This window comes from Hippichthys cyanospilos, chromosome 11, assembly GCF_059441005.1.
Source record: "Hippichthys cyanospilos isolate Australia breed blue-spotted pipefish chromosome 11, RoL_Hcya_1.0, whole genome shotgun sequence".
NCBI lineage: Eukaryota > Metazoa > Chordata > Actinopteri > Syngnathiformes > Syngnathidae > Hippichthys > Hippichthys cyanospilos.
The window spans coordinates 23,252,718-23,278,422 of record NC_142379.1 but is presented as its reverse complement, the minus strand read 5'-3'; the positions used below and the strand labels follow the sequence as shown (position 1 = coordinate 23,278,422).

General features: G+C 41.3%; 1 protein-coding gene and 2 long non-coding RNA genes across 4 annotated transcripts in view; 2 read left to right on the top strand and 1 right to left on the bottom strand.

Annotated features, from left to right (window-relative positions):
- dhx40 (DEAH (Asp-Glu-Ala-His) box polypeptide 40) overlaps positions 1–15,077 on the top strand; it is a 29,560-nt gene extending 14,483 nt beyond the window's left edge. For both annotated transcript variants that reach the window (XM_088427187.1, XM_088427188.1), the window contains exons 5-17: positions 1,690–1,756; positions 1,835–1,966; positions 5,299–5,398; positions 5,479–5,565; positions 5,653–5,835; positions 6,652–6,732; positions 6,818–6,975; positions 12,233–12,347; positions 12,435–12,543; positions 12,616–12,710; positions 14,290–14,359; positions 14,455–14,683; positions 14,774–15,077. In XM_088427187.1, coding sequence (XP_088283313.1) covers positions 1,690–1,756; positions 1,835–1,966; positions 5,299–5,398; positions 5,479–5,565; positions 5,653–5,835; positions 6,652–6,732; positions 6,818–6,975; positions 12,233–12,347; positions 12,435–12,543; positions 12,616–12,710; positions 14,290–14,359; positions 14,455–14,683; positions 14,774–14,895 — 1,548 coding nt within the window. In that variant the 3' untranslated portion in view covers positions 14,896–15,077. The remainder of the gene's footprint in view (positions 1–1,689; positions 1,757–1,834; positions 1,967–5,298; positions 5,399–5,478; positions 5,566–5,652; positions 5,836–6,651; positions 6,733–6,817; positions 6,976–12,232; positions 12,348–12,434; positions 12,544–12,615; positions 12,711–14,289; positions 14,360–14,454; positions 14,684–14,773) is intronic.
- On the bottom strand, positions 13,459–18,120 carry LOC148416380 (uncharacterized). The gene is made up of 2 exons (XR_015867186.1): positions 16,914–18,120; positions 13,459–16,655 (listed from the first exon to the last, which is right to left on the bottom strand). It is a non-coding gene; the product is annotated as an uncharacterized LOC148416380 (long non-coding RNA).
- A 3,492-nt stretch (positions 18,121–21,612) lies between these two features.
- LOC148416379 (uncharacterized) lies at positions 21,613–23,679 on the top strand. The gene is made up of 2 exons (XR_015867273.1): positions 21,613–21,691; positions 23,358–23,679. It is a non-coding gene; the product is annotated as an uncharacterized LOC148416379 (long non-coding RNA).
- The last annotated feature ends 2,026 nt before the right edge of the window (positions 23,680–25,705 follow it).

Below are 25,705 nucleotides of genomic sequence, written 5' to 3'. Positions count from 1 at the left end.
AGCTGAACATTAAATGCAACAAAATGGTTGAATTTTGTCCCTCTTATGTAGCCTTAGCAAAACTAGAAACAACCATCAGTAGTTTTGTTCAACTTTTTAGCCACTAAAGTTATGCAAGATTGCTTGAGTCTTTCATTGTACTATTTTTATGGCATTTGATTATGGAGGTTCAGCTGCATCTTTCTTAAGTGGTGGGTCAAAGTGTGCATAGGCATCAAAGCGTGTCAAGTAATCTAGGATGAAATTTCTGAAGCATGGAGCGTAATTAATTTATGAAAATTATGTAATTGATGATGTATGAAGCCTAATCGATGATGGGTGAAGCCTTGCTGTCTCGTGAAGTTGTTCGTGTGTTTGCTCAAATAATGAACAGACAAGAAAAATGCGTTTTGGCTTTCCTGTTTGTAATACATTTACAATACATTAATACATTTAGTCAGTGCCCCTGCCTCCATAATATAAAACACCAACAAAAAATACACGTTCCCATATATGAAAAAGCTCAAAATAAGCATTTTTTTTCCAGCGTATATTTTGGGCTTCATGTAAACTCATCGAATCGCTAAAAGGATAATCAAGAGATTTATCTAATTTGGCAACCCGAGTCACTAACCTCTGGGCTTCAGTATGAGTGCCAACATTAGGGAAGAGGGAACTTGAGCGTGTGTTGGTTTTCTTTCTTTGGAAATCTGTATCATTTGCCCACAAATGTAAGTCATTTTTAGACAAAATAAAGGTAAACATTATTAGCCATTAGAGGGTGTGTACACAGAATAAATTCTAGTAGTTGTTCCTTGTGAGTTGAAGTCACATGAGAAGTAACCAGACACAATTTCTATTCAAAACTAGTGTAAATATATCACTCATAAACTCATAATGTAAAATATCTGGGGATGAATTTGCCCCAAAATTGTACAGTATGTGGACCTCTTTGCTACTGCCCAATTCAACTCTATTCATTCACTTCAAATATTCATTGAAAATAACTACTATTAGCCACTGCATTGCCATTCATGAGAACATATGAGCAGCGCACACAATTCTGCCAAGCCCGATGTCTTTTTTCTTCTTCTTTTTTTCACCAAGACGCACCAGGTTTTTGTAAGCTTTATTGTTCGCACGTCATTACAAATTGAATTTCAATTTAAAAGTGATAGCTTGACTTTTTCTCCTAAGTCCGCCTCCATACTTCATCATTTTCGGGTGTGCATTTGCATCGTAATCTGAAATTGATTCCCCTGGCCACTGTTGGTTGTTAAGTTTTTAGAAGTCCGCCTATTCATCCATTATTATTCATTATATATTCATGGCTATGCAGCCTCAACAGAGTTGAGGTACTGGCTTTTTCAAGCACATGAACCTTTGAGCTGAACCTTTTTGTGACACAGTTAGACGGCAAGATTTAAGGATAAAGAAGCCCCAGCAATACCTTTCTGCCAGTGTCACTCAAAATCTTTTTAAAGCTCAGCATTACTGATAAAGACCTTAATCCTTTTACTTGTGCAGGTATAATGATAATAAAAGTTCTCTACCTACCTACCCACCCACCCACCCTCTCTCTCTCTCTCTCTCTCTCTCTCGCTCTCTCTCGCTCTCTCTCGCTCTCTCTCGCTCTCTCTCTCTCTATCTCTCTCTCTCTCTCTCTCTCTCTCTCTCTCTCTCTCTCTCTCTCTCTCTCTCCCCCCCCAGGTTGTGTCTCTCGCTCTGCAAGTTCACACCAGTGAGAAGGCTGGCGATATTCTGGTCTTTTTAACAGGTCAGACATAGTCATCACTTGACGATTAATCTGAACCTTGTTGACATCAAACTGTAATAATTAATCTACATTTAATAGGTCAGTTGGAGATTGAACGAACCTGTGATTTGCTGTTTGACAAAGCTGAGTCTATAGACTACCGCTATGACGTACAGGACAAAACAGTGGATGGACTCCTTATTTTATCTCTTTATGGTTCCATGCCAACGGGTGAATGTACACAGCAACCATCACACACTTTATGAACTAATGAATGAAACATTTACTTAATTATTAAAGCTTTTAATTAATGAATGAAACATTTATTTAGTTAATGACACACTGTTGCGGCGTTTCATGCATTTCGTTTATCTGTCAACCTCGCTCGTCAAAGTTTGATGGGCGGATTCTAACACGTGATTGGTTAATAAACCCTCTGTGGGCGATCACCTTAATGTGGTAGAGGGGTTTGCGTGTCCCAGTGATCAGACAGCCAAGGCGGGGACCTTGGCAGTCCGATCCCCGGCTGCAGAAGCTAGGTCTTCGGACATGGAATGTCACCTCTCTGGCAGGGAAAGAGTTTGAGCTGGTGTGCAAGGCCGAGAAGCTCTGACTAGATATAGTTGGACTCGCCTCCACACACAGCATGGGCTCAGGTGCCAGTCCTCTCGAGAGGGGTTGGACTCTCTTCCACTCTGGAGTTTCCTGCAGTGAGAGGCGCAGAGCAGGTGTGGGCATTCTTATTGCCCCCCAGCTCAGCGCCTGTACATTAGGGTTTACCCTAGTGGAACAGAGGGTAGCCTCCCTCCGCTTTCGGGTGGGGGGACGGGTCCTGACTGTGGTTTGTGCTTATGCACCAAACAGCAATTCAGAGTACCCACCCTTTTTGGAGTCCTTGGAGGGCATAGTGGAGAGTGCTCCCTTCGGGGACTCCCTTGTCCGAGTGCTCACAGGGGTAATGACAGTGAGACCTGGATGGGCATGATTGGGAGGATCTGGAATCGAGTGGTACTTTATTATTGGACTTCTGTGCTGGTTACGGATTGTCCATAACAAACACAATGTTGAAATATAACGTTGTGCAATTGTGCACTTGTGGTCCACCTTTTTAAGAAAGGGACCGGAGCATGTGTTCCAACTACAGAGGGATCACACTCCTCAGCCTCTCCCGTAAGGTCTATTCAGGGGTTCTGGAGAGAAGAATCCGTTGTAAAGTTGAATCTCAGATTCAGGAGGAGCAATGTGTTTTCGTCCTGGCTGTGGAACAGTAGACCAGCTCCACACACTCTGCAGGATCCTTGTGGGTCCATGGGAGTTCACCCAACCAGTCTACATGTGCTTTGTGGACTTGGTGAAGGCGTTCAGCCATGTCCCTCGGGGAGCACCGTGGGGGGTGCTTAGGGAGTATGGGGCACTGAATGGTACGGGCTGTTCGGTCTCTGTATGATCAATATCAGAGTTTGGTCCGCATATCCGTCAGTAAGTCGAATCCGTTTCCAGTTAGGGTTGGACTCCGTCAAGGCTGCCCTTTGTCACCAATTCTGTTCATTACTTTTAAGAACAGAATTTCTCGGCGCACCCAAAGTGTTGAGGGGGTCCGGTTTGGGAAACCTCAGCATTGCATCTCGGCTATTTACGGATGATGTGGTGCGTGGTTTGCAGACAAGTGTGAAGCGGCTGGAATGAAGACCAGCACCTCCAAATCTGAGACCATGGTCTTCAGTCGGAAAAGTGTGGAGTGCCCCCTCTGGGTCGCGGATGAGGTCCTGCTCCAAGTGGAGGAGGTTAATTATCTTGGGGTCTTGTTCACGAGTGATGTCAAGATGGAACGAGAGATTGACAGGCTGATTGCTGCAGCCTCCGCTCTGATGCGGAAGTATTTGAAGTATCTTGGGGTCTTGTTCACGAGTGGGGCCAAGATGGAACGGGAGATTGACAGGCGGATGGCTGCAGCCTCCTCTCTGATGCTGACGCTGTACAGGTCTGTCGTGGTGAAGAGAGAGCTGAGCCGAAAGGAGAAACTTTCTGTTTCTCTTACCGGTCAATCTACAGTACGTTTCTGCCCTCACCTATGGTCACGAGCTGTGGGACGTGACTGAAAGAACAAGATCCTGGACACAACCAGCCAAAATGAGTTTTCTCCACAGGGTTTCCAGGCTCTCCCTTAAAGATAGGGTCAGAAGCTCGGTCATCCAGAAATAACTCGGCATCGAGCCGCTGCTCCTCCGCATTGAGAGGAGCTAGTTGAGGTGGCTCGGACATCTGGTTAGAATGCAACCCGAATGCCTCCCTCGGGAGGTGTTCTTGGCATGTCCCACTGGAAGGAGGCCCCAGGGACAACCCAGGACACGCTGGAGAGACTACGTTTCTCAGCTGGCCTGGGAACATCTGAGGATTCTCTCAGAGATGCTGGACGAAGTGGGGAAGAGGGAATTCTAGACTTCCTTGCTGAAGGATGGATGGATAGATTAATTAATTAAAAGTGTCATTCATTAAATAAATGTTTCATTCATTAAATAAAACATATTTAATGAATGTCACATTTATTAAATGAATGACAATATTAATTAACTAATGAAACATTTATTTAATGAATAACACTTTTAATTAGTTAATGAAACATTTATTTAATTAATGACACACTTGCGGCATTTCACACATTTATTTTGATGGGTGGGTCCTAGCACCTGATTGGTTATCCTGCTCTTTAAACCAAGACAGAGCAGGGTACTCAAACAGGTGTTAGGTCCCGGCCATTGAACTTTGACGAGCGAGGTTAACAGTTAAACTATATGCATGATACGCCGTGTTTCATGCATTTAGTTTATCTGTCAACCTCACTGGTCAAGTTAGTAGGCGGTGCCAAAGCCTATTTTGCACAAATCTCATCCAATCCAATGCTTTGGCATAAAGTGGTTGGAAACATGCCAACTCCCGTTTTATTCAATTAATGAAGCATTTAATTAATGAAACATTTATGGTATGAATGACTCTATAATCAATTAATGAAATATTTAATTATTCAATGACCCTTCTATTGAATTATTGAATAGTACATTTATTTATTGAATTTTGGCATTTCGGTCCACCATACAAAATATAACATATTGTCATTTAAAATTAAATTTCTTGTGTAGATGTTTTTATTTTGAGATCCAAACAACCATCAATAATGCCTTCAAAAATGCAGCATGAGGTTCACATCACCCAGCCAACAAAGGTGTACCTTGCAGTGTCTAGTATGTGCTCAAATTTACCATTTTTTGATTTTTGATTCAAAAAAAGGTGTTCCTTGTAAAGCATTAGTGAATGCCACGTTACAATATTGCCAAATTTATTCTTATTGTAAAATGACAAGAAACTCATTGCATTTTAACCTCTTCAACTGAGCCGTACTGTATCGAATCAAATTGGAATACCACTGAATCAAACCAAGTCCTCCCACTTTAAAATGAATCGTATCACACTCATGCATTCAGACGTGTATCAAATTGTTTTTATTTGGCAGATGCTTCCCCTACTACCACTATATTGTGTATTATCATTCTTTGTCCTCCTCACAGAGCAACAGAGGCAGATTTTTGAGCCTCCTCCTCCAGGAACAAGGAAATGTGTGGTGGCTACCAACATTGCTGCCACATCTCTCACCATCGATGGCATAAAGTGAGCTTGATGCTTTTGTGCATCCGTCACTGTAACAAGCGAAGTAAGATGCCATTAAAGTTGGTGTGTTGTGTTTTCAGGTATATCATTGATAGTGGCTTTGTGAAACAACTCAACCACAACTCCAGGGTGGGCATGGACGTTTTGGAAGTGGTGCCCATTTCAAAGTGAGTCATACTCTTGATGAGTTCATTTACTTCTTTTGCCAGTAACAACAAATGAATTAATGTAACTTGATGATTTCCTGCTGTTAGGAGTGAAGCTCAGCAGAGAGCAGGGAGAGCTGGAAGAACCTCAGCTGGGAAGTGTTTTCGGATCTACACCAAGGAATTCTGGGAGGAATGCATGCCCGAATATACGATTCCTGAGATTCAGAGGACAAGTCTGACTGCAGTGGTCCTCAGCCTCAAGTGCCTTGGTGTACATGATGTCATTAGGTATACCTAAAGTATCTTCTCTGAGGTTGAATGCAACCAGTTCTGTCAGAGTGGTTGCCTTCTAATTGCAAAACAATTATTATCAATCCTGTAAATCCTTGGCTATTCATAATGGGGCGTAGGGACAGAGCCCTAACACCATATAGTCACAATCATGTAAAAGTCACAATCATGCAAAAGTAAATACATCTTAAACACTTGAATATCATTTAGGACTCCTATTAGAACACTGCATTAAAACATTACAAATGATTTCATTTCGAAAATATGCACCAGATATTCACAAGTATGCTCCTTTCGGAACCTGTAAAAATGCCTGTTGTCAAGCGAAAATAAGACCTCCATCTACTCAGCAGTATAATCACTGTTCTGTTCACTGTTCACTGTTTCTGTTAACAACTCAAGCTTAACTTAGCTCTGAAAGGAATATAATATTTTTAAACAGTTGGTACTTGGGACATATTGCTTTATTTTACTGTACATATATATATATATATATATATATATATATATATATATATATATATATATATATATATATATATATATATATAAAGAGGGGTTCATTTCCATGAAAGAACTGCAATGTTTTAACATTTTACAATGTTTATTTTCTTAAAATGTTTTGTGTCAAGCAAATACAATTTGAAACAATAATTTACTTATTGTTTTTTAATCATCATCTATAGGGTTTTGTCTTCTTAAAATTGAAATCAACCAAACGTTCACACATCCATTCTTTAGATGCTCACTCAGCTCCAGTCTCATCTCATCTCACAGGTTGTATTGTTTAGTTGTGGGCATTTTTTTTCAAAGGTTTCCCTTTCTGGACCCTCCAGAAGAGAGATTTATCTTAGAGGCGCTGAAACAGCTCTATCAGTTTGATGCTATTGACAGGTTTGTTTTATGCACCCTTTGCCTTTTTTGGTATTGTTAGCACAACAGTGCTACTGATTGTCACAAGAGGCCTGAACTTTTCCAGGAGGGGTAGAGTGACTTGCCTGGGAGAGTTAATGGTGAAGTTCCCCCTGCAGCCAGGCCTCACCAGAGCCCTGCTTAAAGCTGCTTCACACGGCTGCCAGGACCTGCTGATTCCTGTGGCTGCCATGTTGTCTGTAGAGAATATCTTCATCCGTCCTGGTAAGCTTACTATGTGGCATGATAATAGTCCACCAATAAAGATGTAATTTAATCTAGTTTAGTCTAGTCTAGTTTCTGGTAGCTCTTTTCACCAAATTCTTGAAGGCACTGCATATACAGTTATGTTAAATAATCGCAGTCCCTCAACAGGGCCAGGATAAATCACTGTTTTTGTTCAAATTTTCAACCCAACAGGTATGCCGTTCATGCTGCTGATTCTGCGAAACTGAAATTGAATGATGTACTGAAAGGGATGTGTTCAGTAAAATAGCAGTGGTGATTTCAATTAGGTAGAGCATTGACTTTGTGAATTACAACAAATGGTCCTGAATTAAGGGTTGAGGCAATTGACATTGCATATATGCAGGCTGCGCATTTGTCTCGAAAGACCACAAAAAATGGATCATTCAAGAACACTTTTTTGATGAAAGACATTTTTTTTAAATCAATAAATGGATAAAAGAGAGAAAAACTCACAAAGAAGTGCAGAAAATTATAGGGTGTTCAACCACAATGATAAACGCTTTAAAATGGCAGCCAAAACCAAAAAGAGGAGGAAGAAAACACAACTTCTGTGTGTTTATATCCAGACTGCCAAGTTTCAGCTAGCAAAGAACATTTATCATAAGGTATAAATAAAGAAACCTTTGACTTCTCAAATGGTTTGCAAAATAGCCTAAGATCAAAGAGGATCAAAGATCTAAACTTGAATACTGTGAATGCTTGTCACAATCAGACAGATGTCTATCTGAAGCCATTCTGCCAGCAAAAAGCCCCCGTAAAGGCTCATTGTTAACGAAACAAAGTAATGTGCTGAACACAATGACTGGCCTGAGTGGAAACGCCTTATATTTTGTGGACTGATGAAGGTAAAACTTTTCTTTTTGTTCGAAGGGTCACAGACAGTTTGTCAAATGTCCTGCAAACACAGAATTCAAGCCACGGTACCGAGTGAAGACAGCTAAGCATGGTGGTACAAGCATCATATGGGGATGTTTTTGTTATATGCTGTTGGTCCTGTTCATCAAATTCAAACAAATTTTATTTGTATAGCTCTGAATCACCGAAGTCTCAAAGGGCTTCACAAAAGAAAAGAGGTCATGTCGAGACTTCTTTTGAAAAAAAAAAAAGAAGTCATACAGAGACATCTTTTCGTGATAGGTAAACAACAGCATCCCCTGTCAAAGCTCGCAGAAGGGGAAGGAAAAACTCAAAAATCCCAATTGTGGGGAAAATCAGAAACCTTCAGAATTGACCACAGGTAGGAGGAGCCCCCTTCCAGGCTCAACAGGTTGAAGTGGATGCTGCGTGTACTAAATACAGACAAATACAGAAACGCAATACAGACAATTACAGATATACAATACAGATTACAGAGAACATATTGTGCCATATTGTGCAGTGATGTCCTGACAGCAGGCGAAGCCATTGGGCAGGAACCTCCCCACAGTCCAGCCAGGTGGACCGCAGGTGTTCGACCTCATATACCGCGATGGTCGATCAGCGCAGGGCCAAATGTGGGTGTTGAAATAATCTTTCACCCTCGAGCTAGCCCCCTCTCCGAGCCGGGAGAAGGGGGCAGGAAAAAGAGAAAGAGAACTGCAGACATTAACTAAATGCTTTCGAGTATAAATGTGTTTTTAGTCGGGGTTTAAAGATTTCTGCTGAGGTGGTGTGAAGGGAGTCATATATTAGGTTGTTGTCATTATGTGCTTATTTCTTGACTAGAATAGTGTGCATTGCTATCCATCTATGCAGTCCTAGTTCATCTCGCCCCAGTCCTTAGATAAAGCTGTTGACGCCGGAAAGTCCGAGCTGGGACCTTGGCCCAGCTGTTGGTGGTGCCCGACTGGCTCTTTTTGTTATGTCATGGAATGTGCAATGCTTTGCTGAAAGAATAAAAAGCAGGCAGGGATGTTTGAGCGACGAATGAGTGCTCTTGGCAATGCATGAGTTCCTTTGCCAAGCTTTTTTCCCTTTGCCTGGGCAGAGAAACGTCAATCTTGGCTGGGCTGAGTTACTCTTTTTGCTGCTTAGCAGCTTGTTCTAGTCTTCTTTTAGAGATTTCTCTGACAGGTGGCTATGCAAACTTCATAGGCAGGGCATTCCAGATTGCTGGCGCACGAATGGAAAAAGCCCTTGATTGCGCGGACTTCTTTTTAGGCCACGGGGTCGAGAAGTTTTCGGGACAGAACATATGGTGATGCTAAGTCGACGAGATAGGAAGGAACTAAACCATGTAAAATTTTGTAAGTAATTAACAACACATTAGAATCACATCGCAAGTGTATTGGAAGCCAATCCAGGTCAGCTAGTATCGGAGTAATATGATCTAACGTTCTGCTGCAATTTGCACAGCCTGCAGACTTTTAATGCAGGACATGGGAAGTCCAGAAAACCAAACGTTACAATAGTCTAGGCGCGACATAACAAATGCATGAATTAATGTTTCTGCATCGCAAGGAGAAAGAATAGGGCGAATTTTACCTATATTGTGAAGGTGATAAAACACCGTTCTTGTCATGTCATTAATATGTGTTCGAAAGGAGAGAGTTGAGTCAAATATCTTGGCGAGATTTTTTGCAGAACTACTTTAGGAAATAGTACAATTTTCCAGGTTCAACGTGGTATTCTTAATCAAGTGCTGATGATGAGCAGGGCCAATAATTAACATCTCTGTTTTACTAGGGTTGAGAAGCAGAAAATTGGAAGACATCCACTGTTTAATCTCGGCAAGGCAGGCCTCCAGTTTACTGCCCTTGCACGGATCTGTTATTTCTAAAGGCATGTATAGTTGGGTATTAATAGCATAGCAATGAAAGCTAATAGCCTATTTATGTATAATATCGCCAAGAGGGATCATCAGGTGTTAAACCGTATAGGATCAAGTACTGACCCTTGTGGGACACCACATGAAACGGAGAAAGATTCAGAGATCGCATTGCCATAAGAGACACTTCCCGAGATTTAAGATCTGAACCAAGAAAGTGCTGATCTCAAGATCCCAACACATGATTCAAGACGTTCTATAAGAATATGATGATCAATAGTGTCAAATGCGACACTGAGGTCATACAATAATAATATTGTTGAGATGTTGGAATCCATGGCTAAGAGAAGATCATTCGTCACTTTTACAAGGGCTGTCTCAGTTGAGTGGTTGGCCCTAAATCCTGACTGAAGGAGTTCAAATCTACTGTTATCAATCATGTAATCGCTAAGCTGTTGTGCTACAACTGTTCAAATACAAGAATTTTCGCAATAAACGGAAGACGTGTCACTGGTCTATAATTAAAGATATTTTCAGGATCGAGGTGAGGTTTCTTATGTAATGGTTGAATGACTGCCGTCTTAAAAGCTTCTGGTACAATGCCAGAGAACGACAGATTGAAAATATTCAAGACAGATGATCCTAAGATCGGAAATAAGACTTTTACAAGTTTGCCTGCAAGCGGGGCGAGCATGCAGGATGTCGGCTTTGCTGCTTTATCCAGGTGTATAAGACGCTCAAGGGATACTCAATCAAACTGGGACAGGGTTACCAGACTTTCATGAACCTGATTGTCCAAACTAGCATCAGCAATCACAGAACCCAAGAGTGTAAGTGGCGCTGCATTTATTATTTTGTCCCTCATTAGCTGAATCCGTAAAGAATTGCATGAAATCGTGTGCTGAATGGAGGGAGCTATGATTAATCCGCTACTGCTGCGTTAGCTTTGCTACCTAATCAAATAAATATTTAGGGTTGTATTTATTAAAACTAATCATTTTGGAAAAACAATTTGTTTTAGCTAACCTAAGAGCCTCTTTATATTTCAGCACGCTATCGCACCAGGCCTAACGGAAAATCTCGAGTTTGGTTGTTTGCCATTTAAGCTCAAGTTTTTCGCGGTTCATCTTTCAGGTGATCGCTGCTTCACGGATTTTTTACAGTGTGGATATATATATTTTTTTTTTTTTTACAGCGCATTGTGCTCTGACTCCTGAATGGTTCAGGGGCTTTACGGTTTCTCGAAATAAAATATTGACGCTGTACTGTATTGTTTTTTCACTTGTCAATTTATTACAAAACGCAAGAGGATCCAAAAGCTTGCGTTCGTCTCTTCTGTGTCTCTCCTTTAACTGCCGTGTGCCAAACGTGCTGGTAAGCACATTGATTGACAGCTTGGGCTCTGGGAGCCGATCACCTGACTCGTAGGCGTGCGGAGAGCAAACGCACACACTAGACACACAAACAGCAACGAAGAAACGCGCAGCTTTGGAAATCTGACTTTTATTTATTTTATAATAAATTAACATTTCAAGTGTATTGTCATGATATAAGAGGCTTCACTTTAATTCGATGACCGGGCATATCCGTTTATAAAAATCTTCTTGCTCAGAAAAAGAAAGAGCTTGTCAAACGCTCATAACAATGTGCCGATTCAGGACGAAGAGGCATAGCTGGGACTGTGAAATACGTGAGTGACAATGTTTCCAACTTTGTATTACTATATTAAAATGATTGTTTTAAACAAATTTGGGGCTTTAAAAGAGGTTTTGATCTTTGGTTTTATTCTATAGTTTAGTATTGCATTGTAAAATAATAAAAACATAAAAATAAAGCTGGCTACTTCACGGATTTCACTTTGTGCGTGTTATTTTTGGAATTTAACCGCCGCAGTAAACGAGGGATTACTGTAGTTAAAGTCCAGACAAAAAATAGAAATAGAAAAAATGGCGCTAGATTCTCCACAGCAGCAGTACATTTACTAGATCAACACACTAGCAAGAGCAAAATCATTGTTTCAGACAAACAGCATCCAACTATGGAGTGGCCAGCACAATCTCTGGCCTTTCGTCGCATAGATCACTTGTGGATTGAGGCAAAACCCAAGAAACGCAGAGTAATTGTGGAACGTTGTACAATTTACCTGGGCTGCAATATCTGTTGATTCTTGCCAGAAGTTGCTCAACTCCATGCACCACAAAAGTTATCAGAAACCATGGTTATGCTAAAATATATTAGTTTTCGGGCAGTGCTTCTCAAATCGTGGGTCAGACACTTTGATTCACTTCGGGTTTTTACTGCTTACACAAACCTGTAACCCGTACAAAAGCTTTTTAACAAAAAAGTAGTTAAGTTATTGAAAGTTGCTTTATATTGCTTTTTCCTTTTGTCACTGTTACAAAAGAATAGTTTTAGGTGTTCTTATTCAAGTTTTTATAGATAATCTTATTCATGGTTTGCGTGGTAAGTGATTTATCTGTAATCCAGGCCACCCTCAGAAGCAGAATGCAGCCCGTGAGAGCCATAGAGCACTAGCAGCCAAGAACGGTGGCATAAATGACTTTAGTACCCTCCTCACCGTGTTCCAACAATGTAAATCAAGGTACTGGTCACAAGATCAACTTTCTAGGATCTTCTTCATATTTTACTCTTATCACAACATATATTTCCTTACTCTTGTATTATGCAGTGAAATGCCATCACTGTGGTGCAAGAATAATTGGATCCACTGGAGAGCGCTCAGGTCTGCCTTTAATGTGGAGACTCAGCTGCGCAACATCCTACTTCGCTTGCAACAAGTACGACTGTGCAACACTCATTTGAAATCAATACCTGTAGATGTACCTTATGTTGCTTGTTTTTCATTCCAGAGAGGAGCTTTCCCTGTGGAGGAATTTGCCGGCAATAAGAACGAGCTCTTTAGACGGTGTCTCTGTTCAGGATATTTCACCAATGTTGCCAGAAGGTAATACGAAGACTAAATGTATTGTAATGTACACGTATTTTTTATGGCAAATGAAACTTCCCCATTTATTTCCTTAGTGGTATGGTGGTCTTTTCACAACCCAGAGGTTGACGGTTCTCTGTTAAGACGGAAGTCTTAACAGAGGAGTCTCGTGGGCTGTAAGAGAGAATGAAAGGACAGTGTGAATTTTTTTATTCACTCAAGGGAGTGAATGCTAAGACTAAAAACACCAAGAAACAGTTCTCTTGTTAAACCTGCTAATTAGTCAGCAGAGTGGAGTAAATTAACAGCAAGAAGGGAAGCACACAGAGTTCTCAAGTACGCTAATTGAAAGGGTCTTTTCAATCAAAACTATGTGGTCAGTGAACAAAGTATTTTACTTATACTGGCTAAATAGGCTACTCACTTTTTCATTACGTGTCAACAGTTTGTGGAAAAGCGCTTTATAATTGAAGTTAATTCCAAAGTCCCAAACTGTCACCACCATAGAATGTTTAACTTTATTTCTCATACAAGTACAGTAAAGACTTTTCACCATGATGTCAGGTGAGGTGTGAAAGGCAGAACATAAATGGCTTGAATGTTTATGCTAGCTTTTTCTCAACTGCAAAGATGTTACTTAAGGTAATTGCTTAGATGTGAGAAAGAACGCAGAACATGGCACAATCAGATTCTCGTGAATTTATAATTGTCACGGCTGTGACTCGGGCAGGTAGATTGTGAACCCCGGGACACACAGGAGACAGCGTGGAGTTGAAAAAACGGTTTATTAACACAAAAAGCACGCACCACGTGGGAATCTAACCAAGATACTTCAAAGTACAACAAAAGATGATAAGGGACTCAAAGTACAACTGAAAGAGACTATGCGAAAAGTGCAAGAACTTACTGAGACTTGGGGGGGGCAGAACCAGCAGGAGGGCGTCGCCGAAAATGCAAAGTAACAGAGTAAAGTGCTGACCAACTGGCAGACTGGGGGCAAGGAGGAAAAGTAGCAAATAAAACACGAGGGCAGGGGCGCTAGGAATCGAGGGAACGAGGAACGAGGGAATTGCATGTACTCGAGAGGGCTACAGACGCAATAATCCGGCGACGCCCTCCAGCTCTGACCGCACCTAAATAGTCTCCTGATTGGAATGAGGAGCAGGTGTGCGGCCAGTGGTTCTGCTCCCCAATCTGCAAACAGGACAACACATTAGGGACGCAGGATGTGACAATAACCTTGAGCAAAAATAACACAGTATTGCGGTGTCATGGTATTGAAGTTACGGCTGTGAAATATATGCACAGTGCTGCAAACTGCAGTTGCTGGTTAAGGCAGACAACGCGGGAGGGGGAAAAAATGTCAGTTTTTGACACATTTGGACCGTGACTTAAAATCACGATATATTGCCTATCCGGTTATCATCCCATACCTAGACGGGACATTCCGATCATTTATTTCAAAATAGAAGTTAAGGGAAAAATAAAGATGGTGGAAACTTCGACCTGCTTTAACATGTTCAATCAGCTGAATGTTGTGTTGCTTGGTTTGAGTGGAGTGTTAATTATTCAGACTCTCTTTCTGTACCTTGTATAGATCTGTTGGAAAAGTATTTTATACCATGGATGGTCATGGTTCCATGATTCACATTCATCCATCATCATCTGTAAGATTTTTATGAAATGCCTTTTATTACTATCAATATTCAACCTCCCTTGTTTTTACTGGAAATAATGTCGTGTGTTGTCTTTTTGTTTTCAGCTGTTTGAAAAGGAGCTTGAACTGGATTGGATTCTCTTCCACGACGTGTTGGCAACATCACGCATGTACATCAGGACAGTATGTCCCATCCGATATGAATGGGTGAAGGATTTGCTACCTAAGCTACACGAGGTAGACGTTTATGAACTAAGCAGTGGGGCGAGAGAAGTCACTAATGAGGACTTGACTACGCGGGAGACAAGGAAGGCTGCCAAAAGGCAATCAGCAGGTCTTAAGATGGTTTTTAAATGCACAGAATTTCAGGCAATCACCACTTTCTTGCTCCTGTTGAATGTTTTCATGATCTTTTTTATTTCAGAGATTTCTGCTGAGGATGCCTTGAAGAAAGTGGGGAAGCGAAATGATGAAAGTAGTATCAGTGATGCGCGTGCTCGCTATCTGCAGCGGAAGATGCAAAAACAACACAATGGACTTCTCTGAGAGTGTGTTTACTAGTGACGGGAAAGAGTGTGCTATTATGTGGATAGTACAGTGCATTAGTAAGATAGCAAGTAATTGTGAAAACAGGCTACCATGCGCACAGACATAAACAGCCTGATTCACAGTTTCCCTACATCTGTGAGATTTCATCCTGCCAATAAATATTTTTGATACATATTTAACCATGCTTTTCTCTTTATCTGTACAGAAATTATGCAAAGGTAAGATGTTTGCCTTGACACTGTCACAATCGGTCAATGCAAAGAGAGGTTGTGATAGATTCAGAGGATGTGGACCCCAAATGCAGGGGAGTGGGGTCTGCTGAAAATGTGTTTTAATAATGTAAAAATAATACAGGATCAAAAGTGGTACAGAACCTAACAACAACAAAAAAACAAAACTACCTAAAAGACAGGGATGCCCGACTGTGGGCACACAAGCAATGACAACAATGACCAGACAAAACAATTCTAACCAAATTAAGGATGGGAAAATCATCACCTTTGAAACACTTAAAAGTAAATGTTTTGGAGAGCCAGAATTTTTACCGATATTTACAACAACATCATTATATAAATACCAATTTTAATGCAGAATCTGAGGTAAACAAGGATCTACTGCAGATATTCACAAACCTATATGATGAAAACACGAATGGTAAGGCTGTATCATTTTGGTACAAATGGTTGACAATGTCTGACTAAACTAAACATGTAAAGAAAGTGGGAGAAAGAAGGGGGGATAAGTATAACTGAAGAGGAATGGACGACAATATGGAAACTAACAAGGGACTTGACAAACTTCCAGAGGTGGAAAGGATTTGGATGGAAGACCATTATAAGATACTTTATCACTCCATGTTAAACGTCACACTGTGATGAAGGCCCTCCCAAACGTTGGAGAAAGTGTGGAGCTCAATGAGCTCATCATTTTCATATATTGTAGGATTGCCTGCTTATCAGACAGTACTGGGAAGATGTCCATGGCGCACTACAAGACATTTTCAAATGTACGATTCCATTTGCAATGAAAACTATTTTGGTTGTCTTCAACATTGGCGTAAAAAGGAGAAATATTTACTTGGTATTCTACTGATGGCAAGCAAAAATCCCATAAAGACATTGACACAAGGTATTCTTTGTCAATGTGGTGGGGCATAATAATTGACATTTGCAAAACGGAAGACTTGACTGCACGTGTAAATCAGAAACATTGGTTCGAAAATTGTTGAAAACAATTGATAAGGTAAAAAATGGAAAAATGGATGTGTATGCAAATTAAAAAGCCCAATTTAATTGTGATCCAAGACAATGTTCTGGTGACTCCCTGTTGTTGGTCATGTTCCATTGTTCTGGCTTCCACCCTTTCTTTTGTTTTGAGATGGGACAATTTAGGGGACATGTGTTTAAAATGACATGTACTTAAATGCTTTGACATGTAAATTGTTCCCCTTTGTAAAGAACTAAAAGGAAAAACATTGACCTGACAAGAACTGAAAGGAAAGAGGAAACTCCTAAATACACCCACACCGACGAGACAACAATGAACACCTGGGCAAGAAACCATTGACGCAAGGAGCTGATTGGCAGACACAAGTGAAGCAGGTAGATGATGGGCAACATGGCTCGGTGGTAGAGTGGTCGTCTCCCAGCCGAAAGGCCGTGGGCTCGATCCCCCCCAGTTACTGCTTTTGCAGAATAAACAAACACATACCCTCATTCTTCAAGCACTGGAATGATGTCACAAAATGGGTGTGGCAGCTGCAAAGTCAGAGGAAGGGAGAAGGAGCACGTATTTCTTGGTTACATATATTGCCACCAAAATAACTTTTATTTGATAAGAAAATGAATTGCCATTGTGTCAAAGATGATTATAATCAAAAGTCGTTTAAAATTTCACAATTCAGGCCCTTTAAAATACAGTAAACAAAACCTAAACAGTTATAAATGACATTGAAACGGACATTCCGGGTTCAAACCCAGCTCACCCCGACCTTTGAGGAGTTTGCATTTTCTCACCGTGCTCGTGTGGGTCTTCTCCAGGCACCCGGTCTACTCCGACATTCCAAAACATGTGTGGTGGGTCCATTGGACACAACAAAATGCCCTTAGGTGTGATTGTGAGTATAAATAGTTGGTTGTCTCTGCGTGCACTGCCATTGGCCAGCAAGTTGTACACTGCTCACAGGAGGAAAGCAAACACCATCCAACGAACTGAAGTGACTAAACCAGCAGAGAGATTGCAGGAACAAAAGTTCAGTCTGACAAGTCTGAGGGGATAGTAGGAATTGTGTATTGTGTGATAGACAATTTTGACAAGCGATCCATCAGACCTTAAACGCATGGTCCATTCGACCTTAAACGTACGGTCAGACCTAAAAAGATAGTGGGAAATAGATCTAATTTCCAAAGAGAAAGTTTATAATTTTCAGGACAGTTACAGGTAATTTCTGTGTGGTATGAGTATGGAATAATTGTGGAGTGAATGTCCTGAGTAACGGGAATTCTAAAACTGGTGAAACGGTCGTGAGTATAAACACGTAGGGATAGCCGCTTTTCGAGGTAGAAGCTTGGTATCCGACACGACACCAGGCACATCGTATTTTACCCGTGACAAAGGACACATAGTTAATCAGGAGTAAAAAATAAGTCCTCCGAGGTCGCAAGGAGACGGAATGGGAAAAGGAATGTTGTTACACTGCAGATAATTTGAAAGAAAATGTTATGAATAACCACGGAATCCGAGTGGATTCAGGACCTCAGCAGACCACACAAGGAAGTGGATAGTCAATGGTAGTTCATTAACTGAAAGCGCACACTTGGCGTGGAAACAAACGGTCCTAAAAGGTAAAGCATCAAATCAAAGTCACAAAGTACAAACCCAAAGTGTCTCAACAAAGAACAACATGGGATTAGAAAACAAGAGATATGATGAGGGTGCTTGGAGCGTGGCAAAGCAATATCGGCAACAAGCTCTCCAGCGCCGACCGATTATGAAACTTTCGGAAGCCTAAAAGGAATCCTTTATGACAAGGGGACTGTGAATTCAACCTAAACAAAAAGCACAATTTAAAAGCAAAAAACACAACAGGCACTATTTAAAATCAGATAACACAACACTACCCCCCCTTCAAAGGATGCCCCCAGGTTTATCAGGGTGAGACCTATGAAACTCAGCCAACGACCTTGGACCCACGAGCGTGGGTCCCACGAGCACTCCTCCAGCCCCTACCCCTCCCAATCTATAAGATTTCGAGGATAGCTCTCACCGCCTAACCCTAACCCTGGATCCCCATCGACCAGGCGAGTAGGAGGAGGAGGCACAAGGGGAGGACACAGCGCACTGGCAACGACTGGCTTGAGCAGAGAGACATGGAAGACCAGGTGGACCTTCATGGACGGCGGCAAGGCAACTTTGACCGTAACAGGATTGATGATGGAGGCGACTTTGAAGGGCCCAATGAATCTCTGGTTCAGTTTCTTGGAGGACCCGGCGAGTTGCAAATCTCGGTTTAACAACCAAACTTCTTATCCCAGTCAGTACTGCGGGGCCGCAGACCGTTCGCTGGTTCGCCAGTTGGCTGTTTTTGCTCCACCGTAGAAAGAATAGGGCGAATTTTAGCTATATTGCGGAGGTGAAAAAAAATGCCGTTCTTGTCATGTTATTAATATGTGTTCGAAAGGAGAGAGTTGAGTCAAATATCACGCCGAGATTTTTTGCAGGACTACTTTGGGAAATAGTACAGTTTTCCAGGTTCAACGTGGTATTCTTAATCAAGTGCTGATGATGAGCAGGGCCAATAATTAACATCTCTGTTTTACTGGGGTTGAGAAGCAGAAAATTGGAAGACATCCACTGTTTAATCTCGGCAAGGCAGGCCTCCAGTTTACTGCACTTGCACAGATCTATTATTTCTAAGGGCTTATAGAGTTGGGTCTCATCAGCATAGCAATGAAAACTAATACCTTGTTTACGTATAATATCGCCAAGAGGAATCATGTAGATGTTGAACAGGACCAAGTACCGACCCTTGCGGGACACCACATGAGACAGAGAAAGATTCAGAGATCGCATTGCCATAAGAGACACTATGCGTCCTTCCCAGGATGTAAGATCTGAACCAAGAAAGTGCTGATCCCGAGATACCAACACATGATTTAAGACGTTCTATAAGAATATTATGATCAATAGTGTCAAATGCAGCACTAAGGTCAAGCAATAGTAATATTGATGAGATGTTAGAATCCATGGCTAAGAGAAGATCATTCGTCACTTTTACAAGGGCTGTCTCAGTTGAGTGGTTGGCCCTAAAACCTGACTGAAGGAGTTCAAATCTATTGTTCTCTATCATAAAATCGCTAAGCTGTTGTGCTACAACTTTCTCAAGAATGTTGGCAATAAACGGAAGGTGTGACACTGGCCTATAGTTAAAGAGATTTTCGGGATCTAGGTGAGGTTTCTTAAGTAATGGTTGAATGACGGCCGTCTTAAAAGCTTCAGGTACAATGCCAGAGGAGAGTGACAGATTGACAATATTCAAGACAGATGACCCTAAAACCGGGAAAAGGTCTTTGACCAGTTTGCCTGGAAGCGGGTCGAGCATGCAGGACGTCGGCTTTGCTGCATTAACCAGGTGTGTAAGACAGTCCAGGGATACTAAATCAAACTGGGACAGGGTAACCAGATTTTCTTGAACCTGATTGTCCGAACTAGCATCAACAATCACAGCCAAGGGGGAAAATGGCGCTGCCTTTTTTATTTCGTCCCTTATTTACACAAATCCACACAGCACAAGAATTGAGGTGAATATAGTTATAGAAACCATGACAGAAAACACCAAATTCAAACACCAGACGCGCCCTTCAAGGAATCGAACAACTTGGTGCATGCACAGCCTTCACTGCAACAGAGACTATACAACATAACCCCACAAGACTTACCCACATGATAGTCATGTCGACCGAGAACCCCTAATGAGGTAGGGTGTCTTGAAAACTTCACTGGCCTCAAGTGTTTTCAGATACTATAAATCTGCTCCCACCTTCTCACCAGACTTTGCTCATCTTTCCCTCTTTTTGGGTAACTCGGTTGAGATGATCTTTTTACAATGTGTAAGGTGTATCCAAGAGTTTCTTGCTGCTATTGTTATGGCTGTTGGTGTGGTCAGCAGTACTTGGTGAGGGCCTTTCCCCCTGTTGACACATGAATCACTCCATGTATCAATATAGTAGCCCACCTGAAAAGATTCCTTTTTTGGAAGAATTGGCTTGTTATTTGTGCTCACTTAAATGCTATCAATTAGAGTTGCTCCCCTTGAGTGACTGCTGTTTTTTTTTTTTTTTTAGACTGTAATACTCTTTCGGCATGTAGAGCTTGGTTAATGTATTGTTCAAGCGTTCCTGTCACCTTATCTAATGCTTTTCAACCCATTGGTGAATGGAGTGTTGCACATTGGCATGGAGGGCATTTTTTTTAATTGCTCCTCAAAAATGCTTCCTTAAGTATGATCTTCAGGAATGCCACTATTTGCTTTTTTTACTGTTTGATTTCCCCATGTTGGAAGTCAGCGGTTCACTTCGGGTGACTATGCTGACTTTTCGATCCCTGAACAGGCTGACAATTACACTCTGTCTCGGGTAATTCCCACTTTTACCACAAGTGGCGGGGAATTCTTGGCTCTGCTTCCCAGACAGTTGTCAGTTAAATTTCCTATTCAAATGAGGTAGCGATCCTCCATGCACACTTCTACATTCACACTGTTATGACCCGTGGGTCATATGTAGTTTTTGTATGTTCTGCTGTGTTCTCTTTTGTTTGTGTGTGTGTGCGTGTGCATGAGTGCCTTTTGGTTGGAGTGTGTCAATTATGTGCAGGTGGTGTCATCCCATTGGCTGGCTCTCCTGATTTGCCGCCCTATTTAAACAGTCCACGGATCAAGCTCTCTCTCTCCCCGGTCATCCCACCACCAGAAAACGCCACCTCAGAAATTGTTAGATAGTGTGCATCTGTGTTGCTCGCTGTGTTTGTAAGAATCTGTAGATTGAGCAGTAGTAGGAGGGAGACGCCGTATTGGTTTAACCCTTTTTCTTCTGTTTTTGCGTTAGGTAGTTAGTGAGCCAATTGTCATTCGTTTCCTTTTTGTTTGGCTAGTTAGTTAGGGATTCAGAAGATCTTTTGTTTGTTATTTTGTTTGTTTGCTCTCCCTCCGAAGACAATAAAAGCTGCTGTTTTTGTTCTCAACAACTTTAGTTTCACGGGCCTTTTCTGGTGGTGAGGGTACGGACGGGGGAGCACACACGTTATATCCCAGTTTCCCTAGGCTGGGTGTACCAACACTCCCCCTTTTTTTTTTTTTAATGTATTTTTCTCACGGAGTTTAAACGTGCTTAGGACACCGTCGCCCTCTTCCAGTTTTAAAGACTCTCTCTGTCTCTACGTAACATTGACTAGTATTCTTACGGTTTCACTTCACAGTTTTAAATACTTACTCTGTCTGCACAGTTTTATAGACTCACTCTGTCTTTTCACGGAGTTTAACCCTTTCATGCATGACGGTTACTGCAGTGGACAGCTATTAAAACGTAATTTTCAAAAATAAGAATTGGTTTTGAGGGCAGTGTTGCTTATAAGCCTCTAAAGTGGACGCCTGTGAATCCACCCAACACTGCTTTGTGTGGTCAACCATTGTAACTGCAGAATAATAGTTTCAACATTCAAGATGGCTGTCAGGAATGAAAACATGCCTGGCACCTCAGGGATTTCTGCTCAATCCTTCTATAATAGGAGACTCCTGCAGGTAAAAAAAAATATTTTTACTTCAAGTAACACCTTATAATCACCATAGTTGTGAAAATTTCCAAGTATTGATTTTAGATTGGGAGGAAAATGCAATTTTTCAGATGTCCACCGAAGTGGACTGCATGCAATTACATGCAATTGCTGAACAGTATAGCACTCTTGACAATGCTTTATCTGTAGTAGTTTTCTTTTGTATAAATCAACATTTTATGCTATTAGATTATAAATTGCATTGTATATAGCAATATACATGTTTTGTGCATTATTCATTATGAGTAACAGGCACAATTCACATGACACAGGCTAGTGCGTCCCTCGACCAGCCACATACATCAGGTCCTATGCGCGTTTAAACTCCGTGAGAAAAATATATTAAAAAAAAAAAAAAAAAAAGGGGGAGTGTGAATGTAAAAGTGTGCATGGAGGTTCGCTACACAGGCTGGTACCAGGTCAGCCTGCTTCTGACCTGGTCCCGGCCAGCACCCTGCTAAGGGTCCTGTCGCCCAGTCCCTCAGTGCCCTCGGGCTCAAGAAAGCCAGCAACAGGCTGGTACAGGTACTGGTGAGAACGGCTGGTGCAATCCAGTTCCAGAGTCCCAGGACGTCTACCGGGATCATCCAGCCGGGCGGCCTCATCCAACACTGATGTCTTTCCGGCCTCAGCAGTAGGCCTCAAGCCAGCATCATCCAGCTGCCCCTCGGATTCACCATGCCCGTAGGTATGGTCCTGGTATACATCTGAGCGGGTCAGCTGGTGGTGGTGCTGCAGCAGGTTCTTGCCCAGGCACAGGCTGGTCCCTCAGAAACCCATCGTGCCTGCCAGCATTCAGGTCAGAACATCCATTTGGCAACGCCAACTCGTGGTTTTCATGCTGAGAGTCTTACCCTTACTCCTGTCACACCTTGGACCCCTGGTGTCACATACACCGCCCAGGACCGGACTGTGTACTCAGGGTGTCAGACAGGCGAATACCCTGTGGGGTTTTTGTTCGGCCTTTCTGGGTGTTTCGGGGGGAGCAGTGGCAGGCACAAGGACCATTTCTCTCACCCAGTAGACATGTTGGAATGAACCTTTGATGCTTTGAACCAGGTGGCTTTGGTTTTTATGATTTGGACAATGTTGTACAGTTTTGTGACGGCAAGCAAAAAGTAAAGATGTACACTAGCCCAGCAACGTGAGGTTTCTTCGTCTTGCCGCATATTGTCTTCAAAGGCAAATTGTGTATCAAGCAATACAAACCCCAATACACTGATTACTTGAAGGAACAAGGTATCTATGACACTGGCACATGCCGGGTCAACAGGCTTCAGGGGGCACAAACGAATACATAAATTCTAAATTACAAGAAATGTATCTTTTGCACACGTACAGACATGGTGGTGTGGGGGGTGACACCGATGACCAAACTGATGATGATAAAGTGATTTCTCCCGTAACCTTATTCAACACTTCATAAGTCTGATGACAACAACTAAACAGGAGGGAGTTTCAAGTTTGCTATCCAGTACCTGATTCAATTGAATAAAGCCTATGGGAAGTTCTTTTGATGAGGGTTTTTGGGGCAAATGTAGAATAAACAGAAGGGAAATGTAGGAATCATTTTGAGTAGTTATTATACATTTGTCATGATAGTATATATTTGCAGCATTAATGAGTGTTTTCAGCTTGGGTGTGGCTACAAGAGGACGACTCGACTGCAGAGTGCGAACAGCTGATAAGGAGACATCGACAGCAGAGCCCCTGGGAGGTGACGTCAGGACCTCTGAGCTCACATCCACTACCGGAGAATGTGAAGATTGATAAAGGATTCTTGCTAATATTAACACATAAACAAGTATACTGTCTGCCAATTTTACATGTAATCAGATGCCTGTGTATCATATAAAGTGGGGGGTGTTAGAAGTAGTGTTGGAGAACGAATCTGCAGTGAACAAATAAATGCTACACTCCTTCTTCCTCTCGATCCCACTCGAGAAAATTATGAAACTTGAGTGCCTTTTCTCTCTTTATTGCCTAATTATTATAAATGTCTATTTGGTGAACCCGACAGATATACAGAAAAAGAATTACAGATGTTTAAATTTGCAATTTTTATGGATTTATGGCCATTTGTAAGTCTTCCACTGCTGCCGCCTTCTCTTATACTGTTGACCCCATTAACTTTCAATTTGGTAGACCATTATCAGACTTAGAGGCACAACTGGTCCAAAAATAGTCAAGATCCCATTAAATACATGATGGAGGCAGGCTTTTATAATATGAAATCAATGTTTCTTTCGCCCACAGTGACAAAAAAAAACCTTATTATTAGCTGAACAAGCTTTAAAAAATCTGAAAATTGACAGTATCAGTCAGACTCATGGTCTAAACCTTCTACATGACACATTTCCAAATTACCAATAGCGACACCTGGTGGCAGACAAAAAAGTTCATTTTTACACTTTCATGTTCTATGTTATGCTGGTTTCAGTAAATTCACTGAAAATTAGTCAGGAGAATATTGAGATATTGAAAGGGAACATTATGAATCTCAAGTTTTATGACTCATCAAATTTGGGCGTGGCCTTTACACTACCTCAAAGTCCAATGTCTGGCTAGACTGGTAAAACAATGTAATTGGACCAAGATGAGCTTCTCTAAATTTCATTTCATGGGAGTACAATGCTAAACACACTTTTTTTTTCCTCGTAGTGCGGGCGCCACCTGGTGATAGCAAAAAAATTGATTTTCATTAATATGTACCTTGTTGAGCCTGTCAAAGTAATATCACTGATTTTTTTTTCACAGGCCTTCAGACACGCCTAATTTCCTCCACCAAATATTACTACCTGTATGTTTTGATAATGGTCGTGGCCTTTACAGCAGTGCTCTTTACGTCGATTTATCGTATTAGTAAATGCTGCTTCAGTTTGACCAGATGATCTCATCTTGTCACAACTTCACACGTTGAATGAAAGTCATTTCCTACAGACAACAACAAACATATATTCCATCTTAGTGCTAGAATCACCATATGGCAGAAAATAATATATTACCGATCTTGCGAATCCAATTAGTTGAGCCCGTTGAACAAATGCTAATGAAAATTTGACCTTTTCTAAAACATTGACTTCTACAGTTGGATTGCATATACACAAATACATTCATACCTAAATATGTTCATACCTCCAATTGTTCATACTTCAACGTGCTCAGGTCTGCGAGGGCCCGTTATAGCTGCTTGCAGCTCTAGTTTTTTTTTTTTTCTCCTCCTGAATGAATCGCATTTTTGAGGGTCTAAACATGCACGAAAAGTCACCAAAATGTACAAGCTCGTCAGGGCTGCTGTAAAATTTGATATTTTGGTGTTTATATACATGAAATCTAAAAACTAGATTTTTAGCGCCATCTAGTGTAGAACAATTTTACTGGGTCACGGCCCGTTTCACCTAGAGCTATGAATTTTTTTTTAGGCATATATAGGATCTCAATACTTATAAAAAAGTTATAGGACGTCATATGCTAGGATGTACAGATTCAGAGTTATGAGTTTTTTCATTTGCCTTTTTGGACCGCTTTTGGATATTTGCAGGTACCAAATTCCTCCGGTTGACCTTATCGACTTCAAATTTATCATGCTTTATTATCCAGCATAGGGCCACAAATGCGTAAAATTTTGCAAAGATCGGCCAACATATATCATAGCGGCGGGGCTTTAAGTGATGTGTATTAAATTTCCTTCACCATGAGCAACAAAAACATTAACTTCAATGTGCAAGCTTAAAAAAAATCTGAAACCTTACAAAAATGTGCAAGCTTAAAAGAATCTGAAAACCTAAAATATCTACTATACATGATAAATTTTCAAATATATTATAGCGCCACCTAGTTACAGACAAAAATGGCCACTTTTAATCTTTCATTCGTATTCGTATTTTGCTAAGCCCGTAAGAGTAAATGTACTGAAAATTTGTCTGACCAGCATCAAGATTGGGGAACATGGGTTTCCAAATTTTATGACTGTGATATAGGG